At 33.8% G+C, this 24,664-nt stretch overlaps 1 protein-coding gene across 7 annotated transcripts in view; it reads right to left on the reverse strand.

Annotated features, from left to right (window-relative positions):
• The window catches only part of SLC35A5 (solute carrier family 35 member A5), a 39,315-nt gene that overhangs the window by 8,343 nt on the left and 6,308 nt on the right, over positions 1 to 24,664 (reverse strand). For 2 of the 7 annotated variants that reach the window (XM_045540302.1, XM_045540295.1), the window contains 6 exons: positions 23,561 to 23,691; positions 20,956 to 21,023; positions 14,075 to 14,855; positions 12,651 to 12,715; positions 2,728 to 2,791; positions 829 to 944 (listed from right to left, as the gene is read on the reverse strand). In XM_045540302.1, coding sequence (XP_045396258.1) covers positions 2,776 to 2,791; positions 12,651 to 12,715; positions 14,075 to 14,855; positions 20,956 to 21,023; positions 23,561 to 23,691 — 1,061 coding nt within the window. In that variant the 3' untranslated portion in view covers positions 829 to 944; positions 2,728 to 2,775. Of the gene's footprint in view, positions 1 to 828; positions 945 to 2,726; positions 2,792 to 3,374; positions 3,456 to 7,356; positions 7,396 to 8,128; positions 8,169 to 10,639; positions 10,795 to 12,650; positions 12,716 to 14,074; positions 14,856 to 20,955; positions 21,024 to 23,560; positions 23,692 to 24,664 lie in introns of those variants that run through there. The other 5 variants (XM_045540298.1, XM_045540297.1, XM_045540300.1 and 2 more) reach the window with 5 other exon arrangements.

Below are 24,664 nucleotides of genomic sequence, written 5' to 3' on the forward strand. Positions count from 1 at the left end.
TGCTTTTTCGTTTCCCAGGCCCCTCTACCAATGATCCATTCTGGCTCTCAGATGGCTACACCTGATTAGGTGTAACTGATAGGCTAAAGGTGCCACCCTTTCCAAGGATATCTACAATGCAAAAGGAGATCCTTAAAGGAGGGAGGGAGGTAGGGAACACCTCAGCAAACCATTTCTGGAAGATTGCCAGTCCCTGCTGTAAGAAAGCCTCACTTTCCTTCCTGAAAATGTTACAGAAAGAATAAAGTCTTCCTCTTGTCTTCCCCATCATTCGTGTTGTCTCCTTTAGCCCTTTTTCTATCTTGGTCTTGCTTCTTGTCATGAACTGTCTTTAGAGAGCCAAATTAGAACAGGGTAGGCAGAGGCAAGAATATGCCCAAATTTGGCAGGACTTTCGGGAATAGTTGAAAGCCTTGATATGTGCTACGACCATCTGGTCAATCCAGTTCTTAATCCAAGATACTAACTATAGTTTAGACACGTTATATGATGATTCAAACACTTATTATATTTATATTATTTTCTATGTACTTTGCTAGAAACTAGAAATACAGAACTGACGAAAAGACATTTCCCTGTACAGAGGCTAAGAGTAGTAGAGAACAGTCATGTACACAGTTCATTATTAATATAAGATACTGTGTATCATCAATGATGTGGGGGATGGGTAAGAGGAGGCAACAAGGAGAGATGATGAGTGATGATACCTCTGCAGTCTTTTGGAAGCTACAATTATCATGTTACTTTTCTCTTCAGGCTCTAGTGATTTCAGTAAGTATCTCATATTGGCTCCGCCATCACCATGATCAATGGCTTTTGGATACTCACAGTTTGGGCACAGCTTCTTCTGGAAATTTCTTACTTCTACTACCTCTAAGAAGTTGTCTAGATGTCCATGAAAGATGGTGGCACTAGTATTAATTCTTCATAAACACTACCCCTCCCTGAAATAAAGCAAAATGAAGAAAAAGTAGTGAATTCATAGAAGGAAATTTCATCAAGATTGAAACTAGAGAGTAGCCTTAGGGTTATAGCTTGAGCTTTGAGAAATGTGTGCCTATTCACCGTCCTCAACATGGGGAAACCTTGCAGTAGGAAAAATAATTAACACACCTATAGTCTATTGCCCATATAAGGATCAGCTGTGGCTGAGAGGCCAAAGACAGACAACATGGCTTTGTCCTGCCTTTATTTTTTCCTTCTGACCTGCCTAGCTTCCTGATTGGAGGAAGGAGGTGTGGTAAGGGTATATGGAGAATATAGTTTAGCTAGATTGGAAAAGTGCTATCTTTATCACAGGGACATAAAGATGTCCAGTTTTGACTCCTGGCCAAAAACCAGGAATCAGATTTAGGATGTGTTGTCTAAAATCTGAATCTACTTTATAGATCAACAGAGTCAGTTTCTTTAATGACAGTTTTCCACTGGCCTAACGTATTAAGTAAGCCTGGCTGATTACATGGCCAGAGAGGCATAAAAACCCTGCTGGGAAATTTTACTTTGAGCTCTCCCAAAGTCAAGATTCCTTATAAGATCTTGGTGCAAACTGGAGACAATGAAGACAGTGTGGGCTGTGTGTGTGCAAATAAGGACCTTGGAGGCTTATGTATAAATGTCTCTTGAATCCCCAATGTCTACACTCTCTTTTTCTTGCTGCACTATATCCTTTGCCTTTAAATAAAAGTCTAATGTAAGTATGCTCTGCGGAGTCTGGTGAGTCCTGTCCAATACACAAACTTGTGAAATCTTGGCAGGGTGGAATATATATATATATTCCTCTCTCTATATACACATACACATGTACACACACATATATTTGTATATAAAAGTTTACATATAAAATGTATAAAATATTAAATCTAAAATATTAAAAATATTTTATATAGTATATTAAATAATAAATATAAAAACATAAAATAGTATATAGTATTTATGAGTATATAAAAAATTCTAATAGCCAATTTCACAGCTTTAAAGAAAACTTGTGTGCTGTTTTCAAGGCACTTTACTTAACCTGACTTCTCACCAAAGCAGGGGACTTAATCTAAAACAAGGGAACAAACTAAAATTCAAGTGATAACCCCCTCCTCATTAGCAGGAGATGGTATTACCTCTATCTCTGTGGAATTGGCCTTCACAGCAGGAGTTTCAAGCAATGTAGAGGAAAAACACACACCCACATTGCAATTTTCTATGGTTCCTGCTTCTCTTCTACCTCCTTGAAGTAGCTTCTAGTCCTTTAGCATTAAGTTCAAAGATGGCATTCAAACAGTGTCTAGGTTAAGAGAGTTTCTACCTAAGCTATTTTGTGGCAGATATTAAGGCCAATTGGAAAGCTAAATTTTGTATAAAAATGTGTATACAGAAACTTTAAACAAAACACCTATACAAAAGGCATTCTTGTACTCAGGCTTATTAAATAAGCTTATCTACAAAGAAAAAAAAAATATATACACACACACATATATATACACATTTTTAATACAGCATGGAAACCTTTGACTTCTTGGTGACACTAAATGACACACAAAAAAGATAGACTTCTGATGGGAAAAAAGTATAACTCAAGAAATATTTCCATGCAAGCTGTTATTTATATTAAATGGCTATAGAAAGTAATAAAAAATGCAGAACCTCTTTGAGCAGTAAGATGATTATAAAAAATTTAGAATGAGTAAATTTATTATTTGCTAAAAATATATAAAATATATTTAAAAAATACCAAACCTCAGGAAGTATATCAGCCAAAACTCTTTCAAAAAGGAAAAATCTGCTTTAAGACAGCCTCCAACTGAAAGATAAATTAGCATTAAAAAGTTATGAATGAGGAACTTAGGTCATGAACAAATTAATTTTAATTAGTTTCATTAACTGGGATTACAAACTAAAAGGCAAACTATTAATAATTGAAAGAAAAAGTATACAATAAAAAATTTTTTAAAAAATTTCAAATTTCACCAAATCTGACAGCATCAATTCTAAGAGACACCATTATTTTACATCCTACTAAGAAAGTACACCGTCAATTAAATACAATACCTTTTTATATCTTAGAATTTTTATTTTATATTTGTTTAAAGAGTTTTTAAGACTTATTTATTCCTTACTAGAAAGGAAAACAATAAGCAAAATAAATTAATTAAGCAATTCCTAAAACAACTTCCCATTTTGAGCCAGAATCTTTTGAATCACTTTTGACGCAAAGCTGTAGATGTCGAGATTTTCCACACAGAACAGTTCTCTGCACCACTGAGAGAAATGATGATGATACATAATTTCTTAAGAGAGAGTCTCTGCTGTCTAGAGGATTTTCTTCCAAGCTATTAATAATACCCATTCTGTAAAAGTTGAGACTGACATGTTTTTGATCTTACCAGGAGGTACCAATGGAATATTTTCAGAAAACAACCAGGACTCATATTCTTTCCTCAAATGGTCCTTAAGTGCTTTGTTCACTAAAATGTCAAGAAATTGTATTTATCCAGTCATGCCAAATACTTGCTCACATAGGCAAGACAACTTCATCACTACTACCATGAGGCTGCAGCTATTTTAATATGCCACTGTTTAAAACATCTCAATTTCAGAGGTGGTAACAAACAAAAAATACAAGTCTTAGGACAGGTGCAATACAGTTTATTAGACCTGGATAAGATTCCCAGAGCTTATTAAGAAAAACTAAGAGTTGGGAGGAAACATATTATGAGCTCCTCATATTTCAGTGAAAGGAGTCAATTACTACTTTTTAATTTATGAAGTTGGTAAAATTATAAATAAAGTTCTAAGTTTGCTTTTAAAAATGTAAAAGTAATCAATGGTAAGAAAACTGACTGGAAGTATAAGTGGAATACATTTCAAATCCTATAAAAAGTTTTTAGACTGGTTCAAAATATCAAACCATTACTAACTTTCTCAAAAAAGTTATTGTATACTAATGAACTGATCAAACTACATCTAATAATCAATCAAATCTGAAAATAAGTACAAATGATAAAACATTAATATTAATGACATCAATATTATCAACATTTTAATATATTAACATTAGTAATATTATTGTTATATATTTGTATAAAATATTACAAAATATGCAAACAATATTATTAGTAACAATATTGGACAAGTAAAATTTAATATTAAACAGCATTAAATAAGAAAAAGTAGTAACTCTTTAATGATTAAGGGCATATATAATCAGTTAGGATAAAACTGACATGAAGCTTTCTGCACCATGAAACACAAGAGTGAATGACACAAAATATTATCAGAAGTGAAATGCAAAGGAAAAGAGACAAAAACCCTGTAATAAATTTTGTGCTAAGAAAATAGAGAGCATACCTTCTGTTTAAATGCTAATGAAACATGCATAAAAATCATCAGACAGGAAATATCCGTAAATTTCAAAAAACAGAAAGAGCACAGATTTCATTTCCTAACCAAATGTATGAAAACTAGGAATTAACAAAAGTATGAATAAAAACCTCAATCACACTACCCTTGAATCAAAATAGGATGGTTAGAAAATAATGATAATACTGTATTTCAAAGTCTTTTACAATTATTATGTACCCATAATAATTAAAAATAAAAAATTTAAAAATACATGTTAAAAAAAACAAAGTCTTTGGGATTTGCCTAAGGTATACATGTGTCAAAAAAAGTTCCTACTAGCTATAAACATATTCAGTAATAAACAAGATAGAAAATAAGTGTATTTCAACTAGATATGATAAAAGAGAACATAAAACAAACCCCAGCAAAAAAAAAGTAAAATAAACTTTATTAAAGTAAAAATTAATTAAATGAGAAGATTCTGGGAAGGTGACAGAGTAGGAAGCTCCAGAAATCTGTCTCCCCACCTAGACAACAATATTGCACTGGCAGAATCTATCTGATGTAAGTATTTGGGAACTCTGGAGTCTATTGACAGTAGTGCAGGAAATGAGGGGAAAAAGCTTTGAGATATATAGAAAAGAAACAGGAAAATCACAAAAGTCTCTCCTTACCAGCAATTACTTTAAATGTAAGTGGATTAAACTGTCCAATCAACCAACATAGGCAGAATATATTTTAAAAAACCATGATCCAACTATATGCATTCTATGAGAGACTCACTTTAGTTCTAAGGCCATAAATAGGCTGAAAGTGAAAGAATGGAAAAGGATATTCCATACAAATAATAATCAAAAGAGAGCAGGGGTGGCTATACTATAATAATATCAGGCAATATAGACTTTAAATCAAAAAAAAGTTATGAGAGGCAAAGAAGGACATTATATATTAATATTAATAAACTGTTCAATACGGCAAGAAAATATAATTATAAACATTTATATACCTAGTAATAGACCATCAAATATATGAAGCAAAAATGGACAGAATCAAAGGGAGAAATAGAAAGATCTACATTAACAGCTAGAGCCTTAATACCCCATACTCAAAAATGGATAAAACTAGACAGAAGATAAGTAAAGAAATAGAGGACTTGAACAATATAATAAATTAACTAGATTTAATAGACATATGTAGAACACGCTACATAACAACAACAGAATATACATTCCTCTGAAATGCACATGGGGCATTTTCCAGAATAGACCATATGTAGGCCACAAATTACGTCTCACAGATTAAAAAACAGATATCATACAAAGTATCTTCTCTAACCACAACAGGGTGAAGTTGGAAATAAGAACAAAAGGAAAACTGGAAAATTCACAAATTTGTGGAAATTAAACAATACACTCTGAAACAACCAATGGATCTAAGAAGAAATAACAGGGGAAATTAGAAAATATTTAGAAATGAATGAAAATGAAAATACATATCAAACTTGCAGGATACAGTGAAAGCAGTGGTAAGGAGAAATTTTACATCTACAGATACATTCAAAAACAAGAAAGATTTGAAATCAACAACCTAACTTTATAACTTAAGGAATTAGAAAAAGAAGAACAAAATAACCCAATACTAGCAGAAGGAAGGAAATACTAAAGAGTTGAACAGGGATAAATGAAATAGAGAATAGAAAAATAATATAGAAAAACCACAAACTAAAAGTTGGTTCTTTGAAAAGATCAACAAAATTGACAAACCTTTAAGTAGATGGACTAAGAAAAAAAGAGAGAAGCCTCAAATTACTAAAATCACAAATGAAAGTGAGGCCATTACTACTGATTCTACAGAATTAAAAATCATAAGAGAGTACTATGAGCAATTGTACACCAACAAATGGGATAACCTAGATGAAATGGACAAATACCTAGAAACATAAAACCTACCAAAACTAAGTCACAAATAAATAGAAAATCTGAGTAGACTTAAAACTAGTAAGGATATTGAATCAGTAATCAAAAACCTCCCAGCAAAGAAGAGCCCTGGACTGGATGGCTTCACTAGTAAGTTCTACAAACATTTGAATAACGAACACCAATTTTTCCCAAACTTTTCCAAAAAACTGAAGGGGGGGGTAATTGAAGGGGAAGTAACTAATTCTATGAGGCCAGCATTACCCTGATACCAAAATCAGACAAAGACACTATCAGAAAACTACAGATCACTATATTATATCAATATTGATGTAAAAATCCTCAACATCCACCAAAAGAGAGTATAGATAAAGATAAACTCAGAACATGCTTGAGACCTGGTTGATCAGAGCACTGGCTTTTTGGGAATTGAAAGGAAGGGGCTTCATGGCACAGAGGATCAAAGGTGCCAATCCTGGGAAGGCAGAATTGCTGGGTAGAAGGGTGAGATCTGGACAAAGATAGCATCCTCTGGAGATGAAGGAAAGAATGAAGCAACTGGTACAAATTAGAGATCCTACTAGAACAAAATAGAATCTTAGAAGACATACCATGCCTATGCCCCCAAACATTTACTTCTATTAGAGTAATTGCAAATACACACACAAAGTCTTCAACAAAATACTAGCAAACTGAATTCAGTAGCATATTAAAAGATTATACACCATGTCCAAGTGGGATGTATTCCTGGAATGCAAGGATCATTCAATGTAAAAAAATTGATCAATCAATGCAATATGTCACATTAACAGAACCACATGATTATCTCAATTCAAGCAGAAAAAGCATTCACCACCCTTTCGTGATAAAAACACTCAAAAAGGTAGACAAAAACTACCTCGACATGATAAAATCCACATATGAAAAACCCACAGCAAACATCATACTCAATGGTGAAAGACTGAAAGCTTTTTCTCTGAGATCAGGAACAAGGCAGGATGCCCACTTTTGCCATTTCTATTTAAAACAGTACTGAAGGTCCTAGCTAGAGCAATTAGGCAAGGAAAAGGAAAAAACATCCAAACTGAAAAGAAAGAAGTAAAATTACCTCTGTTTGCAGATGATATGATCTTATACGTAGAAAACCCTAAAGATTACACAAAAACCCATTAGAACTAATAAATTCAACAAAGTAGTAGGATACAAAGTCAACACACAAAAATCAGTTGCATTTCAATACATTCTATTAACAATGAAGAATACAAAAAATAAATTAAGAAAACAATTTTTAACTTAAAAAACAGCAAAAAGAATAAAATACTTAAGAATTAACTGAAGTAAAATTCTTTCATTCTCGTACAATGAAAACTATAAAACATTTCTGAAAGTAATTAAAGATATAAATAAATGGAAAGATATTCCATGTACATGAATTAGAATACTTTTAACCTTATTAAGAGGTCAATGCTACCCAAATGATCTACATATTTCATGCAATTCCTATCAAAATCCCCATGATGTTTCTTACAGAAATAGAAAAATCCATCCTAAAATTCACGTGGAATCTCAAGGGACCCTGAATAGCAAAAACAATCCTGACAAAGAACAAAGCTGAGGACTCAACATCTAGATTTCAAAATGTACTACAAAGTGACCATAATCAAAACAGTGCAGTACTTACATAAAGATAGACATTTAGACTAAGAGAATAGAATCCAAAGTCTAGAAATAAACCCTGACTTACAGTTAAATGATTTTTGACAAGGGTGTCAAGACCATTCAATGGGTAACTAACAGTCTTTTCAACAAACGGTGCTGAGAAAACTGGACATCCACAGGGAAAAGAATGAAGTTGGACCCTTACCTAGCACCATGCACAAAAAGTCATTTCAAAATGCATCCAAGATCTAAATGTAAGACCTAAAACTCAAAAGAAAACATAAGGCAAAATCTTAATGACATCGGATTTGGTGATTTCTTGGATATGACACCAAGGCACAGTAAACAAAAGAAACAAACAGTTTGGAATTAGTGAAAATTAAAAAAATTTCTACAACATAGATTAACCTTGATGACAGTGAAATAAGCCAGTTACAAAAACACAGAGTCTGTGGATTCCACTTATATCAGGTACTTAGAATAGTAAAAATCATAGAGACAGAAAGTAGAGTGGTGGTTGCCACAGGCTGGGGAGAGGGAGGAATGGGGAGTTATTGTTTAATGGGTACAGAGTTTGTTTTGCAAGATGAAAAGAGTTCTGGAGATGGATGGTTGCATAACAATATGAATGCACTTAATAACCACTGAATTGTACACTTACAAATGGTTAAGATTGGAAATTTTATGCTATGTACATTTTACCACAATAAAAAATGGGGAATAAAAATATGGGAAAACAGTGGGGTATGGTGGCTCTCGCCTGTAATCCTAGCACTCTGGAAGGCCGAGGCGGGAGGATCACTTGAGCTCAGGAGTTCGAGAGCAGCCTAAGCAAGAGCGAGACCGCATCTCTACAAAAAATAGAAAAATTAGCCAGTCGTGGTGCCTTACGCCTATAGTCCCAGCTACTCAGGAGGCTGAGGCAGAAGGATCAATTGAGCCCAGGAGTTTCAGATTGCAGGGAGCTACGATGATGCCACTGCAGTCTAGCTGGGGCAATAGAATGAGACTGTTTCAAAAAAAAAAAAGGAAAAACCATTCAGATAAAAAATTAATGAGAAAGAAAACAGAACTACAGAACTACAGTAACAGACGAAATTCAAAGAACTATCAGAATGATTCATAAATTCCTATGCAAATAATTTGAAAATCTGGAGGAATAGCTAATTTTTTAGCAAAATATAAATGCTCAAGAATGAAACAAGAAAACGAAAAGGAAGAGATAGAAAATATTGTGGGGGGACTAGAAAGCACCCTAAAAATGCCAAGCTTAGGCAGTTTTACTAGGTGAGTTATTTCAAAACTTTAGGGAACACATAAAACTGATATTTTAAAAATCTTTCCAGAGCACCGAGGCTAGTGGAAATTAGCAGCTTGACCCATGCCACATCCATATGGGATTATAGGAACATGGGTTGATAAATCCCCAGCAGGATTAAATGCATTACTAGCATATCAGCAAGTTTTAGTTATCTTGGCAGACATACGGTGGTACTTGAAGTAACTAAAACAGCACGTGAGGGCAGAAGTTCTGCAGGGCTGTTGGGGGATCTACTGTGATTCTATTTGAGCAAAACATCGCTTTCCCATTAAATTCATGTTTGAATTTTAAATTCATTGAGTTTCGCAGCTTTGTATTTTAATTTGTAAATTTGTTTTGGTTTTCATATAAAAAGCATAAGCAAAGTAGTTTATACTTCATATTATATTTGTATGTATTTAAATAACAGTAGAGCAGAAAAAAGGTCCATGCTGAGATTTGTGAGAATTTTTTTCCTTTAAAGAGAAATTTCAGAAATTCTGCTCTAGGCTTTAGGGGGAGAAAATCACTCTTTTCTGTTGAGTTGGACTTTCTCTGCCTCTTCTGCCCACTGGAATGGTAGAAGTTCATGGGGAAAATGAGGACACAGGTAAAGAGGGAAGGAGTCAAGCACACAGGATGTGTTTCATCAAACCTGTTGGGCCAATACAAAAGAGCAAAAGGATTCCTTGCAGCTCCACAAATTTTAGTCCAGCTCACAAGCAACAGGGCTTTCACGTGGGGATTCAGGGACACAAATGCCTTAGAGTTATAAATACAGTAATTCTGCCTTGAGTGTCACTTCTGCACGTGGCTTTTGAAAACCCATGGAAGAAGAATACAGCTGGCTAAGGATTTGGGATCTTGGGTTTAAGTCACCGTTCCCTCTATAACAAACAGCCATGTTTCTGCTTTCCTTCAGGATTAGGCACATTCCTGGACTAGAAAAATGACATAGCTACACCAGATCATTCACTGCAGGCCACACTTGTGGTCCATACAAAGTCTATTCAGAAACCATGAAGAATATGAAGAAACAATGAATAGAGTCAGTGCATTAACTGTAGGTCACAACTGCTTAGAAGAGAATGTAAATATAGGAACATAGAAACCACTAAGTCCAACTTCTATACCAATGAAGAAATCTCTTCTAAAACATCCTGATGATACAATCTCTCCCTAAAAACTTCAGTGATAGAGAATTTACTGCTACTCTCTACTACTCTTCATGAAGGCCTTTTCTACCGTTGAAAAGCATCATTTGTTGGGAGTCTTCTTTATGATGAAAGATTAACCATCACCCTATCACTCTCACTGTGATTTGGTTCTCCAGAGTAGGAAAAGAATCTTCTTTTTCCACATGACAATTGTTCTTTTCTCCAGGTTATATAATTCCTTGATTCCAAGAGCAACTAAGATATGGTTTCTATACCTATCTACTTCAGATTATCCTCCTCCTTAAAACAGTGGTGCCCAGGAAGTACTCCAATCCATCCACGTTAGAATTTCACATTTTAGTTCCAGCTCTCTCTCTCATTAGGTGGTAATTTAACACAAGTAAACCGTACTTTGGGCAAAAAACGCTTTCTGAAGAAGAGAGTGGGGAAAAAAAGTAATTGTAAATAAAATCAATCTCTGTGCACTACAGAAATCTGCTATTTAATATATTCTGTAGGTGATACCTTTGTAAGAATATTTTTGTGATTTTTACCTGTTCTGTAAAGATAAAAATGTTTTGTATGCTATATTTCCTAAAAGTGAGGTCCTCCTATACCTTATTTTCCTTACTTTTAAAATGAATTGCCATAATAGATGTAATTTTCCTGTTTCACATAACTGATGGGGATGCCTATGATAAGGTGAACAGTTTTGCTATTCTCAGAAGTCAAGGTCTACTAAAAAAGAAAGTTTTAAAAGTTGTTTGGGTTTTTGCTTCACTCTGTTTTTAAAAATTAAAAGTACTTCACATCCCATCTCATATGACAGAGTGGCAACACAAGATATAGGTTTAATAATTGTTTTAATGACAAATTTCCACCAACTCTCGCCAGTCATTTTTCTGGATTTCACAAATATATTAACAGCATTATCTTATATTCATCTGCATGAAAATTAGGAGAAAGAAGAGAAGAAATGTATAGGCTATATGAGAATGATAACTTAAAGCTCATATTTACAGTATAGTAGTCTATAAACATACAGGCCTGTTGGCTAAAGCCTACTCTTCTATCACTATCCAGCTGTGTGACCTTGGGCAAGTCACTTCTGTTTTCTCATGTTTTAATTATCTATTGTTTGACTTCCATACTTAAGAGTCAATTGGCTGCATGCAAAAATACCTTGAAAAATACTATTCACTTATAGGTGTGAAATAGTACTACTATAAAGTGCTTTATCTATTACTGATCTTCCTACTTTTAGAGTAATACTATTTATATTTCAGTATAAGTCAACATTTGTTTGCAAAGTGATCCTTTTAAAATCTCTCAGGGATTAATCTAAGGACAGTCTGGTATGATTCTGAAGCTAGTGTCTCAACTTTTAGGAACAGGATATGATACAGACATATAATAGTCACAAGCTTTAATTAATAATAAAATGCCTTCTTATTAATTCTCCACAATGTAGCCATTCAAGAGTAATTTCAAGATTTTGTGATATGCAAACGGAGAAGGGAAAAAACCCCACCATGGCTTATTTAAGTGATTTAAAATATAAGTGGTAGCTGTGGTGACTGGCAACCAACTTTCACCTAACTTGAAGCTTATTAGTATAGAAAAATAATAACAGATAATTACTAAAAATCAAATTTCCCATGAATTCCTAAAAATTAAAATTCTGAGATTTTGTTTTTGAAAAATTGCTTCTTTGGCAAAACATTTAGCATAGACTATGTTATCGGTATAGCCAGATATTTAGGTCCCTAAACAAAAATTTTTATACAGAATCCCACTGCTTTTAATTTGCAAAATGACTATTTCTATATCCTCGAAGTTCAAAGGAAAATTCTAGATGATATTTATAATGAAAAAAAAAAAGGGCAGACTTTGGCATGTATACTATAATTACATAATTATAAATATCTGGTAAACTCTATTTGTATATTTATAAGGTATAGCTAATATGATTATTACAAGTTTTTTTTTTTTGAAGTTTGGAGGGCAAGGAAAATAATCTGCAAATTTATCTTGTTGATTTATCAAGTACTGAGCCATTAATGTAGCCTTTATACTAATACTCCTGTATCAGTTCTTAGAATTGTTTAGTCTTTGGGTAGGTATACCCTAAGCCTTGGATGGAGTTTTTTAAGGAGTGATTAAATACATGCAGAGTATTATGTTTTAGAAACATTCCTGCCTTATCAAAGTGAAAAGATAAATATTACAAATGTGGCAAATGTGAAAATAAGGTCTGTGAGAGCTGCCAACTATGTGGGTACCAACTAGAAAGTATCTTCATCTGACTCATCACTCTTGGGTTTGGTAAGTCTTTCCAGTTCTTCTCCATCCTAAAAGGAAACACATGAAAACAGTAATTAAAACACAATTAAAAATGTAGCATTTTTAATGATTACAAGGGAAAACCTTACTAACAAATCATAGGTCTTCTTTCATTAAACTGTCAATATAGTCTGGTCAAATTAAATTAAATAAATACTTAAGTCCTTGTAAGTTAATTTTAGAAGTATATTGAGATGAAAAAGTGAAATGCACTTAATACTTGAACTTCAAACTTAACAACATGAGCAAGTAAGGAGCACCATCTGCTGGTCTTGAGGGGAAACAATTAAACGTTGGAGAAACAGTTATAATCTAGGCTTTGTTACCTAAATTGATTTTCTTTTACTTAAAAATTAGGACAAACAGCAGTATCAGCTCATTGGAAAAGAAGACAGAATTTCTGAATGTACACGCTGGCTGAGATCAGGTCATTTGGGACTCAAGCTTCTAATTTTTTTATGTTAAGAACCTGTTGTATCACTGCTCCAGAAGCATTACACCTATGGGAGCTCTGCCAGGAGCTCTAATAAGCAATCAATTAACTTTCCCAAACAGTGAAATGTCCATTGTGTGAAATAGTTCATATTTTGTGTGTTCATGAAAATTGTAAATCTAAAGTTAGATGTCTATTTCATTTATTCAAACATATATTTAACTCCTTAATTCAATCTCCAAAAGATCGTTAATTAATTAATTTGTTAATAACATGACTGATAGACTCTTCCAAAACAATTATAAGCAACTGGAAAATATACAGAATAACTGCATAAGCACTTTTCTAGAAAATATTTTACTCCTCCTTGCAGAGATCCTTTTGGAAACTATCTTTTTAGTGAAATAAACCCTGCCCTTCTGGCACACTGTGGTTTAAGAACAACTACAGGTAAGACCAAGGAGCTAGGCTTTCTATTTAATGAGACTTACTAATGTAAAAGATCTTCTTTCATGAATGAGCTTACTTTCCCAACTATGGTAGAGCAGAAAGAGCAAGGGGCTAGGAGTCAGACCTCATGGGTTTGTACTTACTACCTACAAACCATTTAGCCTGTTTCTCTGCTTGTAAAACTAGGGAGACTGGACAAGATAACCTGTGAGGCATCTTTTAGGTCTGTAATTCTGTAGTATTTTATGACACAATTAAGGCATAACGTACTGGGATTTATACTTTTTCTCTATCCCTGACAGCATTTATCAGGAGCCCTTGCCAACATTAGGAGTCTGATGAATATTTGTTGATTGATTTTTTAAAAGTCACAGAGATCCTATACATTATGTGATAAATCACTACTGATGTTTTTTTTTTCCTTTAATAACCATGCTTTGAATTTAGGAGGAACAAGCCAAAAATGGTATCCTCACAAACTTACCCCACTGGAACGCTCCCAAAGAATGCCACTTAGATCTCGGATCCTTTCTTGCCTAGGTGCATATTCCAGACCTTGAGGCTTGCTGGCATTATAAATAAATATAGAGAGGAGGACTGATGGAGCTTCCAAGAAAAATTCCAGGGAGGGCCTGAAGTCAAAGACCAGGACAGATACTGTTGTGATGATGACAGTGGTGATCTGGGCCATCAAAACATGGAACATGTTATCCAGGAACTTCAGAATGAAAGCCACTGAAAGGCCCTGGAATGCAGTTACAAAAATAAGGGCTACTGAAAATGCATTGTGGCCATAAAAAAATCCACAGTTCTTAATCTGATCACGGTTACTCCTCTGAAGGCCCAGGGTCAGCCCATTAAAAAGAATGCCAAAGAAATAGAGTTTGCTGTTCTGTATGAAGATGCTTTCAGTGAGCTGGTTCCCTTCCTTCAGTATCTTTTCATTATAGATATTGGCCATTGAAGAAATAAAACACTGGACTATAATAAGAACATGGCCCAAGCCAAGGCGAATATGACTGAAAACCCTGGCTGTGGTGTTCCACTTAGCTTCAGGAAAAGTCCACTCCTTTGTCGTGCAATTGTCTTTTCTGGGACACTCATTTCTGAAAAGAAGGCAGGAATTGGATGGGCTGAAGAAGGCATCATGATGAAATCCATGTCCTGCCAGGTTATGTTGTGAAGTTTTAGTCCCGGCAGTCAAGGCCACAATAGACAAAAATAGAATCAGGAGGCTAGCCCATTGTATCCAGTTTAGATGCCGCCTGTTCAAAGATGAAAAACAAGATTTTACTACTGTTCCCCCCACCTCCATATCAAGCGTTTCTACAGAAAACCCTAGACAGACACTTGAGCACTCGTTTGGATAAATGTACCCAGTTTTTGCTAGCATTTCCTACAATTCAAGTTTAAAGGAAACCTGTCGGTGCCTTTGCTTCTCAAACTTAATGTTTTTATTCACTTTTATAATTCCTGTTCCTTAAAGCCATTCAGTCATTTCTCCTCTTTGTAGGTTTCTTTTTAACCTACAGGTTTAATTAAGCCTCCTTGCTACCTCTAGAGCTGATCTCAGACCTTTGGCACAGTAACTTTTCTTTTACTATAGAGTACACTATATTAGAGATTCTCAGCTTAGTTTCCCAAAACCAGAAAGTATGTAGATGAGCTTCAGAAATCTTCTATATAGGTGAATCTCACTCTATTCAAGAGATCATTCAAAGCTTTGTCAAATCTTTTAAGGTGTTTATAACCCAAAGAAGATTTAAGGAGAAAGCTAGCCCCTGGATCCATGGCCTAATCATAAAGCATTTTACAGCAAACTACTGGCTGATAAGGCAAGGGAAAGATGCTATTTTAGGTAGTATTTCAGTTTACAAAGTTTTATTTAGTTTGTTGAACAAACTTGTGAGATATAAAAGACATGTATTATTATTATTATTCCATTTTGCTGATTCATTCAATTCAACAGATATTTAGTAAGCAGCTACTATGTGCCAGGCCACCTGGGGAGAAAAAGATGACTTGATCTCCATGCTCAAAGAATTTACACTTTAATAGTGAGAGAGCTATGAAACTAAACGATGCCAATATATTGTGTGACAAGTGATTCACGGAAAAACTGGTGTATACTGAATAAGAAACACTTGAATTTGTATAATGAATGGAGTCAGGTATTGTTTCAAAGAGAAAATGACATTTGAGCTAAAAGATAAAAAATAAATTGAAGTCTGCCACGTGAAAAATGAATCAGTGATATATCCAGGCAGAGGGAAGAGTCTATGCAAAGGCAACAGGAATACTCAGTGCTGACATACAGGAATATCTGACTTAGGTTGTAGTAGTCAGTAGAGGGGACAAAATCTTGATGTTCATCATTCAGGTGAAGAACGGGGACACCCAAGAAAAGAGAATACAAGGAAAAGCAAAAGTATAAAGCAACAGTGAAAACCGGAAGTTGTTAAGACTTTTGGTACCATTGGAGCATTTACTGAGCACCTACTGTGGGTCGGACATTTCTGCTCTAAGGGAAGAAACAGTTCTGAAAGGCTGATTTCCCTAAGGTCATGTATTTATGAAAGAGTAAGGAAGGGATCTGATTCATGGTTTTGTGTGTCTTCCTTCTGGATCAACATACCTCTTATGTGTATTCTGAGCTCCCATGATATGCACATATAGAAAGATGTGGCTGATTTCATCAATGCTACTATGGAGCTTCATGCTCTGAAATTGCTAAATGCAGACAAGCCCAGATAGCAGAATACTTGTGCACACTGCTACATATTTTCTCACGTACAGCACAATTTTCAAATAACTTTCAACTAAGATCTACAACTTAGTGATGAGGTTAGCATAGCCTTATGCCATGAGGTAAGAAACTGTGAACTAGTCACTTAAATTTCTGAAAGTACAGGTGGTATACATTATGTAGTAGAAAGCAAATAGAATGGAAACAGAAAAGATGGAGATGAAAAATGGGTGTCCATTTTACAAAAATTATATAATCAATTACTGTGAATCACACAGAAATGAAGCAATGACATAATCTACAGTTCCTTTAGAAGTTTTCAATTCTGACAGCTATAGATTTTCCACTAACATTGACATTGAGAACAAAGAATTGAAGAAAATAAACCCTTAAACAAGCTAAAAAGTACCTATTGCAAACAATTACTCTTTCAAGGTAATGTTCTTGGGAAGGCAAAATTTATTAAGGGTTAGGCTAAAAATTAAAAATGGTGGATTTTTAGCAAAGAAAATAAAGCTTAAATTACTCTGTAACATCAGCTGATGATCTGTACTTTTACAAATGATGACTGATTCTGCAAGGCAGAGTCTGTTCTTCAGTTTAATTGACGTAACACAATAGCAGCTCACTTCACCGATCACTCCACTGACCCAGTGAAACAGTGATGGATGCTCAGAGCTGAACGCTAATGGCTAGTAGGCCACTGCTCTTCCCGAGGGCTTCCGCTCCCAAGTGAATTGTTTGTTCATAGTCTCTGGTCCTAAACGTGTTTTTGCCAGGTGACCTCACTGTTGTCATTGTATATATTAAACAATTACATAAATGATAAATTGTGAGTAAAAGAAAAGGATTGCTGTTTTTATGAAAATTAAGTTGAACACTTTGGTAAGACACTTGAAAACAAATCACTCAGAAGATAAAAAGCTGCCTTCAAATTACTTATAGGTGAGCTAATTGCAAAAGATTAGGGAATGAATAACAGAAATCTAGAAAAGGTCTATCCTAAAAACATTTTCAAAGACTTGATACATTTTAGGGTAAATGAAACAAGAAATCATTTACCCTACAGAGACTGTAGCATGACATAGGAAAGAAGCCAAAGAACTCCAATCAGTAAACCCCATACATACTCAGAGTAAAGGTCTTAGTTCAGCATTAAAAGAATGATGAATATATATTTATATATTTTAACTTAAAGTAAATTGTTTAGATATTATATATATACATATATATTGTGATTTCCCACTGCAAGTTTTCCTAGTAACTAAACAATTAGGTTCAAATAGTTAGGTAAGAGTACTTCTACCATATTTCTACTACACTTGCAGTAGTAAACCATGGCAGAGCATGAAAATAGTTAAGTGGAAATACATTGTTTTCTCAAGAAAATGTACAAAACACATTTCTTAGTAGCAGAGAGTGACCAGAAGTAGATTTATAATGAGAGATCATAAAGATTTATCAAGTGAATGATTGATTTTGGAGACATGCTTATACTACTGAGTGGTACTTTTCTTTATTCTCCTGCTGGTTTTGACAGTAACTAAACTTTACCATAACTTTCAGGACATCTATCATGTCTGTTTCAAAATGTGTTTAATGATTTTTTCCACAGCTTCTCTTTGAAGAGATCAGAGAAATTTATACACATTCTTTAGGTATAAATAAGTGTTGGTCTTGGTTACCTTTTGCTCCAAAACTTCAATGTTCAGGTTAATACTATTATTTCCCAAAACCAAAACAAGCAAGACTATATAACTTTGCTAAGACTTAGGAGTAAACCAGTGAGGGAGGCTTTGAGGCACAATGCCTTCCAACAGTTTCCACTTTGAACCAGTGGCTATACTTCAAATGACAAATCTATAAAATATATTGACAGAGGGTTTCTTTAGAAAAGACAATAGGATATTTAGATGGTAATATTTTCCTTTTTCCCACTTTTGGATTTTTCCAAGTAATCCTTACAATTAGTCACTGAACTTATTTTTCCTACTTGTATAGCCTTGTATTCTTTACCTGTATCAGAAAGGTATTTTACGGCACTGCTAGAATCAAGTATAAGACAACAGCTTTAATAGTCTAAATGAAAAATTAGTTATTTATGACAAAGAGTATGTAATAGAACTCTTAGGCTGCTACTCCTAGGTCAAAATTTCATCACCAAGGGAAAAAAGATATTCAAATAATTCACAAAGAGTAAATTAAATAGGGACAAACAAACAAACAACATACAGCACCAACAATAAAAAGATCAAAATAGAACAAGACTGGTTTTAAAATGTAATAATAGAGATATACACATTAACGGAATAGTGCTCAGCTTTAAAAAGGAAGGAAATCCTGTCACATGTTACAACATGGATGACCCCTGAGGACAATATGCTAAGATAAGCCAGTCACAAAAAGACAAATTGTATGATTCCCCTCATATGAGGTATCTAAAGTAGTCAAATTCATAGAAACAGAAATCATTATAGTATGGTGGTTATAAGGGGTTGGGGAGAGAGGGGAAAGGAGAGTTATTTAATGGGCTTAGAGTTCAAATTCACAAGATGAAAAAGTTCAACAACAACATGAATATAACACTACTAAACTGTATACTTAAAAATGGTTAAAATGGTAAATGTTATATGTTTTCTACCACAATTAGAAAAAAGGAGCTAAAAATGTAATAAAATATAATACTTAAAAGGTATTTTCATAGAAGACAGCATTAGATTTATTAGTACATTATTTAGAGAAGTGTCAGTGCTAGTTTTTGAATCAGTTAAAGACCCACTTAGGCAGCTATGTTAGCACTTGTGGAAATAATAAAAGTGGAAGGGTTATAGTTTTATTGTTCTTTAAAGTAAATACTTCCAAGGATTCAAAACAGAGACATGTTAATAAAGCTAACACATGTCTAAGAATCAATATTACTGTTCTAAAAAGAGATAAAGTATGAATAAAAATTTTTCAAACTTTAGTTCATACCAATGTTAATTATTATTAAAATTAGCAAAATATAATTATTATTATTAGTGGTATTAAAAACAAGCATTTAAAATTTGCAGTGTAAATAAATTTGGATTTGGTTATACTATGAATTAACTTCCTTAATACAAACACTTAAAAATTTAGCAGGGGATATTTACTTTAGAATAAAACTAGAGCCAGTAGCCAATTTCAAGTCAGGCAATACATACTTTTTTACCTTCTCTTTGGTATTAATAAATTCAGTTTTAAACTGATATAATTTTGGCATAATAACGTATAATATATAACAGGTATAATACCATGTGTACTCATGTACTGTCATTTCACAGGAAAAACATTTTTACTTTAAAAACCATATTTTTAAGACCTTTACTACCTTATTAAATAGTGAATCTTTTATTATGTGTTGGAACGAATTTCTTTTTTTCTTCATCGAAGTCCATCTCTAATTTTATCCCAGGAATCAACATGAAAATATTGTTTACATAGATTTTCTCAAAAACCAACTTTTTAATCCTACACAGTGAGTTTCATGTTGATTTCAAAGACTTACAAATGCTTTTAGAATAGCATTCTTTAACTTACTAGTTAAAGAATTAGTTTCACAATTCACAAATAAAATGAACATGATGTACAAAGCAAACTTCAATGTAGTCTAACATTTAAACTGGACTAAATGTAATGTTCATTTTTTTCCATCTCTCACATTAAATAACAAATTCAATGTTTCTTTAGGGTAAAAGAAATGTTTCAGGAATTTCATATAAATAATGTATGTAATTAAGTACATCATGGTTTCAACAAATATTTAGAGTGCCCGTGTGCCAGTCATTTTTGTACACATAAATTATTAAATACACTATCATATAGCACATTGAGAATCAAAAAATCAAAGAGAGAAAGAGAATGTAAAATTAAAAAAAAACAACCACAACAAATATAACAAGAAATAAATTTTATTTTGTATCATCATTAAGTAACAAATTAAACTGAAGTTAAGTACCCAGATCCTGTATCACCCTCCTGCCTTAGGACATTCTGTCTTTGCTTTGTAGCAGAGCCCAGTTACTTAAAAATGTTTATACTATTCAATGGTCCTCCTGGAGATAGTAAAAATTGGTAACAGTATTTTTTAAAGTTTAAAAACATATTATTCTTATTAACTGTAATTTTGACTAGATTCCTCACACAAATCCTGTCAGTTAGAGCTTCAATCATATACTCAAGTAGTTCAATAAAGACTTTGCCACTCTATCACTTCCAAACTCCAAATTACAAATGTATTAACAATCTTAGAAACCTCTTGGTTCTCTGTTAGTGTAGAAAGATTTTATATAAAAAAACCTCATGAATTCTTTTTTGAAAATCTGGCACTAAAATTGAAGATACTAATTATAACCCAGTCAATTATCTTATTTTTGAGATGCTCAAGACACTTCATACATCTGATCACAGAGGATTTAGACAGGGTAGCACTGGAGCTGCTTTCCACATGGGTTAAACAACATGCCCAATATACAAAGCCAATTAGGAACAAAATCCTGGCCTTGGAATTCTGAGGGGTTAGTGCTCTGGGTGTATCATCTTAAACCAGGCTGTGCCATTTTAAAGTACGATATATGCTTTCATAGCAAGTTACTTACTTCAGCACTATCCTGAATAGAAGAGCTGTTGTTATAATGCTAAAATTTGAGAAGATAACAGCCATGGCCTAGAAAGAAAGAGAAGATAGAGTTACAATCAAAACAAAGTACTGACCTCAGAAATCTCCCAGCTTGTGGTTTACCTGACAAAAAAGCATTCTCGTCAAAACCCAGAGGGGTTTGTAGGGCAGCTACTTCACTAGAGGATTAAATTCCATTTTTATTGCTTGTTAAATTTATGCAGATATGATCAAATTATTGCCCAGGCTTTGAAAATACGTGTTTAAATTCAGCAAATGCCTATGTAAATAATCTTTACATGCAGATCTGGAAATACTTATAAATTCTAAAGGTTTAGGTCTAGAAATGACAGTTACCATGCTTGCGAAGCATACTTACCAAAGCTCTCAAAGTGCTTTACAGGATTTTAATACTGTATTTATGGGTGTATAGAAGGTAGGTACTGTTAGCCCCATTTGTATGGCAAGAAAACTGAAATACAGATTTTTAAGTATCTTTACTATTCTAGGAATTGTAACAATTTTCCTGGTTGAACTGCAATGACTCAATATCAAACTCATACTTGACAATCCTTTGGATTGACTCAAGTTGTTCTAAACACTTAGAAATGTGTTAGCCAGATGACAGATTTTGTAACAGTTCATTTTTGTGAATTCAGTCATATTTCATATGAGAATATTAATCTGAACATTTTGCTCAGAAAATATGAAATTCCATCATTACTCCTCATAACTGGATCTGATAATATTAATCATTTTTAACATAAATCTTAAAATTTAGTTGACCCTGCCTTCCTGGTTGCTATCACTTTAACTTGATTAAACCCCAAGGAGTACGAACAGTCACATATACCCAATAACAGCAAACATGGCCAATATACAGCTAAATTAAAGAAATAAGAGTAAGTCCAATAAAAACTAACAATAATCCCAAAAATATAAATTTGTTTTCCATTGAACTTTTAAGGGAATCACTGTTTTAAAGTTTTCTCAGTATACTTGCCTGTAGACAAATGCTTGTGAATCCCTAGTTAGGAAAACAGTAAAAGATGAGGCAAGTGACTGGTAAGAATAGGGAAGTGGTGGCCCTGAGCAATCACATTAAGGGCAGTGCAAAAGCACCTAACCAAGCAGGCTGGCTTGATAAATTCTGAAAACTCTCTCTATGCTATAGTATAGAATAAATAAAACATCAGAGCTCTTTGCCCCAAACCTTCCATGTATCTCTATTTAATTCCCTAAAGAGACTCAGGCACAGCAATACACAGAGTATGCCAGGCGATTTATTTTGAAAGATCTGAGGTTATACACAATCAGGAAGGAAGAGCAAAGCAATAAGCTGGAAGAATAAGGAAGTTGCAATCTTGCTTTAATACTGGAGTCAAAGGAAAAGGATACATATTTAGAGCTAATCTATTGAATACAAATAAAATACAACACATTTATTTATTGAATGTGAATAATAATGTCATTGGGTATAGGAAGTCTCAGATCTAAAAAACAAAGTGGAAATCAGACTGTAAGAGAGGACACATTCCAGATGGGCTAGGCACTTACCTACATCACAGATCACAGAGCTCAAAGGAACTTCAGGTGATCAACGTGCCTAGGTCTCTGCCTTTGGGCTGGTATCTTATTACTATCATATTTTACAAATGAGAACTGAAACTTATAGCAGTTGGGGCTTGCCTAATTACACGGCTTCTTAATTGTGGAAAAGAGTCAAACGCCTGTTTTCTACTATAGTTCTATATTAAGTCCTTCTTTTCATCCCACTCAATCTGATTTGGTTATATTTAAGAGGCTTCACATACAGAACTGGTGCCAATAAACATTCTATTTATAATCACATGCCTGAATTCACTTTTTAAGGAAATTTAAAACACATTGTGGCAATACAGGCAATAGAAATTTTCATTTTATAAAATATTAGGGGGAAATATACATGTGACCCAAAATGAATAATAGGTAAAAACAAAAGACCAAACTCCAAATCTGATTACCAATGGCTTTCCAAATTGAAACAAAGGATGCTGACAGAGGTCAGAAGTATTTCTAGGATTATCAGGTATAGATGGCATTTATAGTTGGGAGGACACAATCCCTCAAAGAATTTGTTGGTTAAATGACGAGACTAAGAACAACAACAACAAAATCCCATACAAATAGAATACATATTAAAACAGGTGTAAAAAATAAAGTACACTGAATGTATAATCATGGACGTCTACTTGGAGGTCCTGATGCTGAGATTAGTATTAGAGATTGGTGGCCGTAGGATGGCTCAGAAAACAGGTAGACTGATTAAAATTACATAAGGTGGGGGAGGCTTCAGATTCCTTGGACCAGGAAGCAACTCCTCCATAGTTGGTGCAGTTTAATACAGTAATCTTTACCACTGAGATAATCTAGTAAGCAGATCAATAATTCAGTGTTCAGATGATTCTGGGAAAATCTCAGGAAGGCCAGTGAGGGCAATGAGAAATTAACAATGCCAAAGAAAGTGACAAAAAAAAGACAGATTAGTTCTGGGATTCATTTCTCTGTATCTTTTCAATGGTATTTTGTTTGTCATATTTACTTACAGGCTGAAGATAGGATAGGACATAGAAGACAATCAAGTTATCCAGGAAATAAAGAAAGGCAGGAATGGACCACTTCATGAAATTACAAAATTCCTTCCAGGAAGCACATTTCAAATTTCTACTTTGATGATCTTAGAAAGAAAAGAAAGATAGCAATAAATAAATTATCTTGACAAGAATGCCCATATTTTTAGAGAAATTACATTGCATTTGATTACTGATACAATTTTTTAAAAGAGGCTTTATAAATATGCCTCCATAATGATTAGCCTAAAGGAATCAAAGATAATATGGAATTTCATTAATGTCTCTCTTTAACCCACTGCTGTATTTTATCACTGACAATCAGCACCCTTAGGAATATTGAATATCCTAATTCCTATTAACTTCAGATAGAAGTATCACCTAAGGCTACTCAGGATACATATGTAGTTTCCTTTACTGCTCTGAGAACATAAGGTCAACAGGGAGATCAAGAACTTAGAATAAGTAGAAAAAAAAAGCAAGCCTTCATAGTGGGATTTTCCTTCCCAGGGCAGATCAGGAAAGGGAGATACTAAGTGGTAGTTTATATATATATATATATATATGCAACTAGAAAAAACTAATTTTTATTAATTTCAGTGAGAATTATTATCCCATGTCCAGGTTTCCAAAAACTTAGGAAGAGACTATAGCAGAGAAAATGTAAAATAAAAACAAAGGCAGTTTTAAGGTTAAGCCCTGTAAATAATACATGAATTTTATGAGATTAAGAAATTTATTCCACTAACTAGAAAATGCACACACTCACATACCTTATTGACACTGCATCCATCTTCACTGGTTTCCATTCAGTCCCAGAGGAAGCAGCTATGGCCCTAATATTTACCCACTCTCCCCTTTAAAACCTTCCTTCCTCCTCAGGGACTCAGTTCCAATAAGTATTTCCTTGAGTATGAAAATACGTATTTCTGGGTAAGCACTTTAATGCTCTAAATTCTATGTTTACCTCATATGAAAAGGCAGATCAAAGAAGTATAGAGAGCTAAGGCTCAATAATTGGGGAACTAAGGTAAGAAAATTAATACATATTAAGAACCTATACATTCCACAAAAGGCTAG

Source organism: Lemur catta, chromosome 1 (assembly GCF_020740605.2).
Source record: "Lemur catta isolate mLemCat1 chromosome 1, mLemCat1.pri, whole genome shotgun sequence".
Taxonomy (NCBI): domain Eukaryota; kingdom Metazoa; phylum Chordata; class Mammalia; order Primates; family Lemuridae; genus Lemur; species Lemur catta.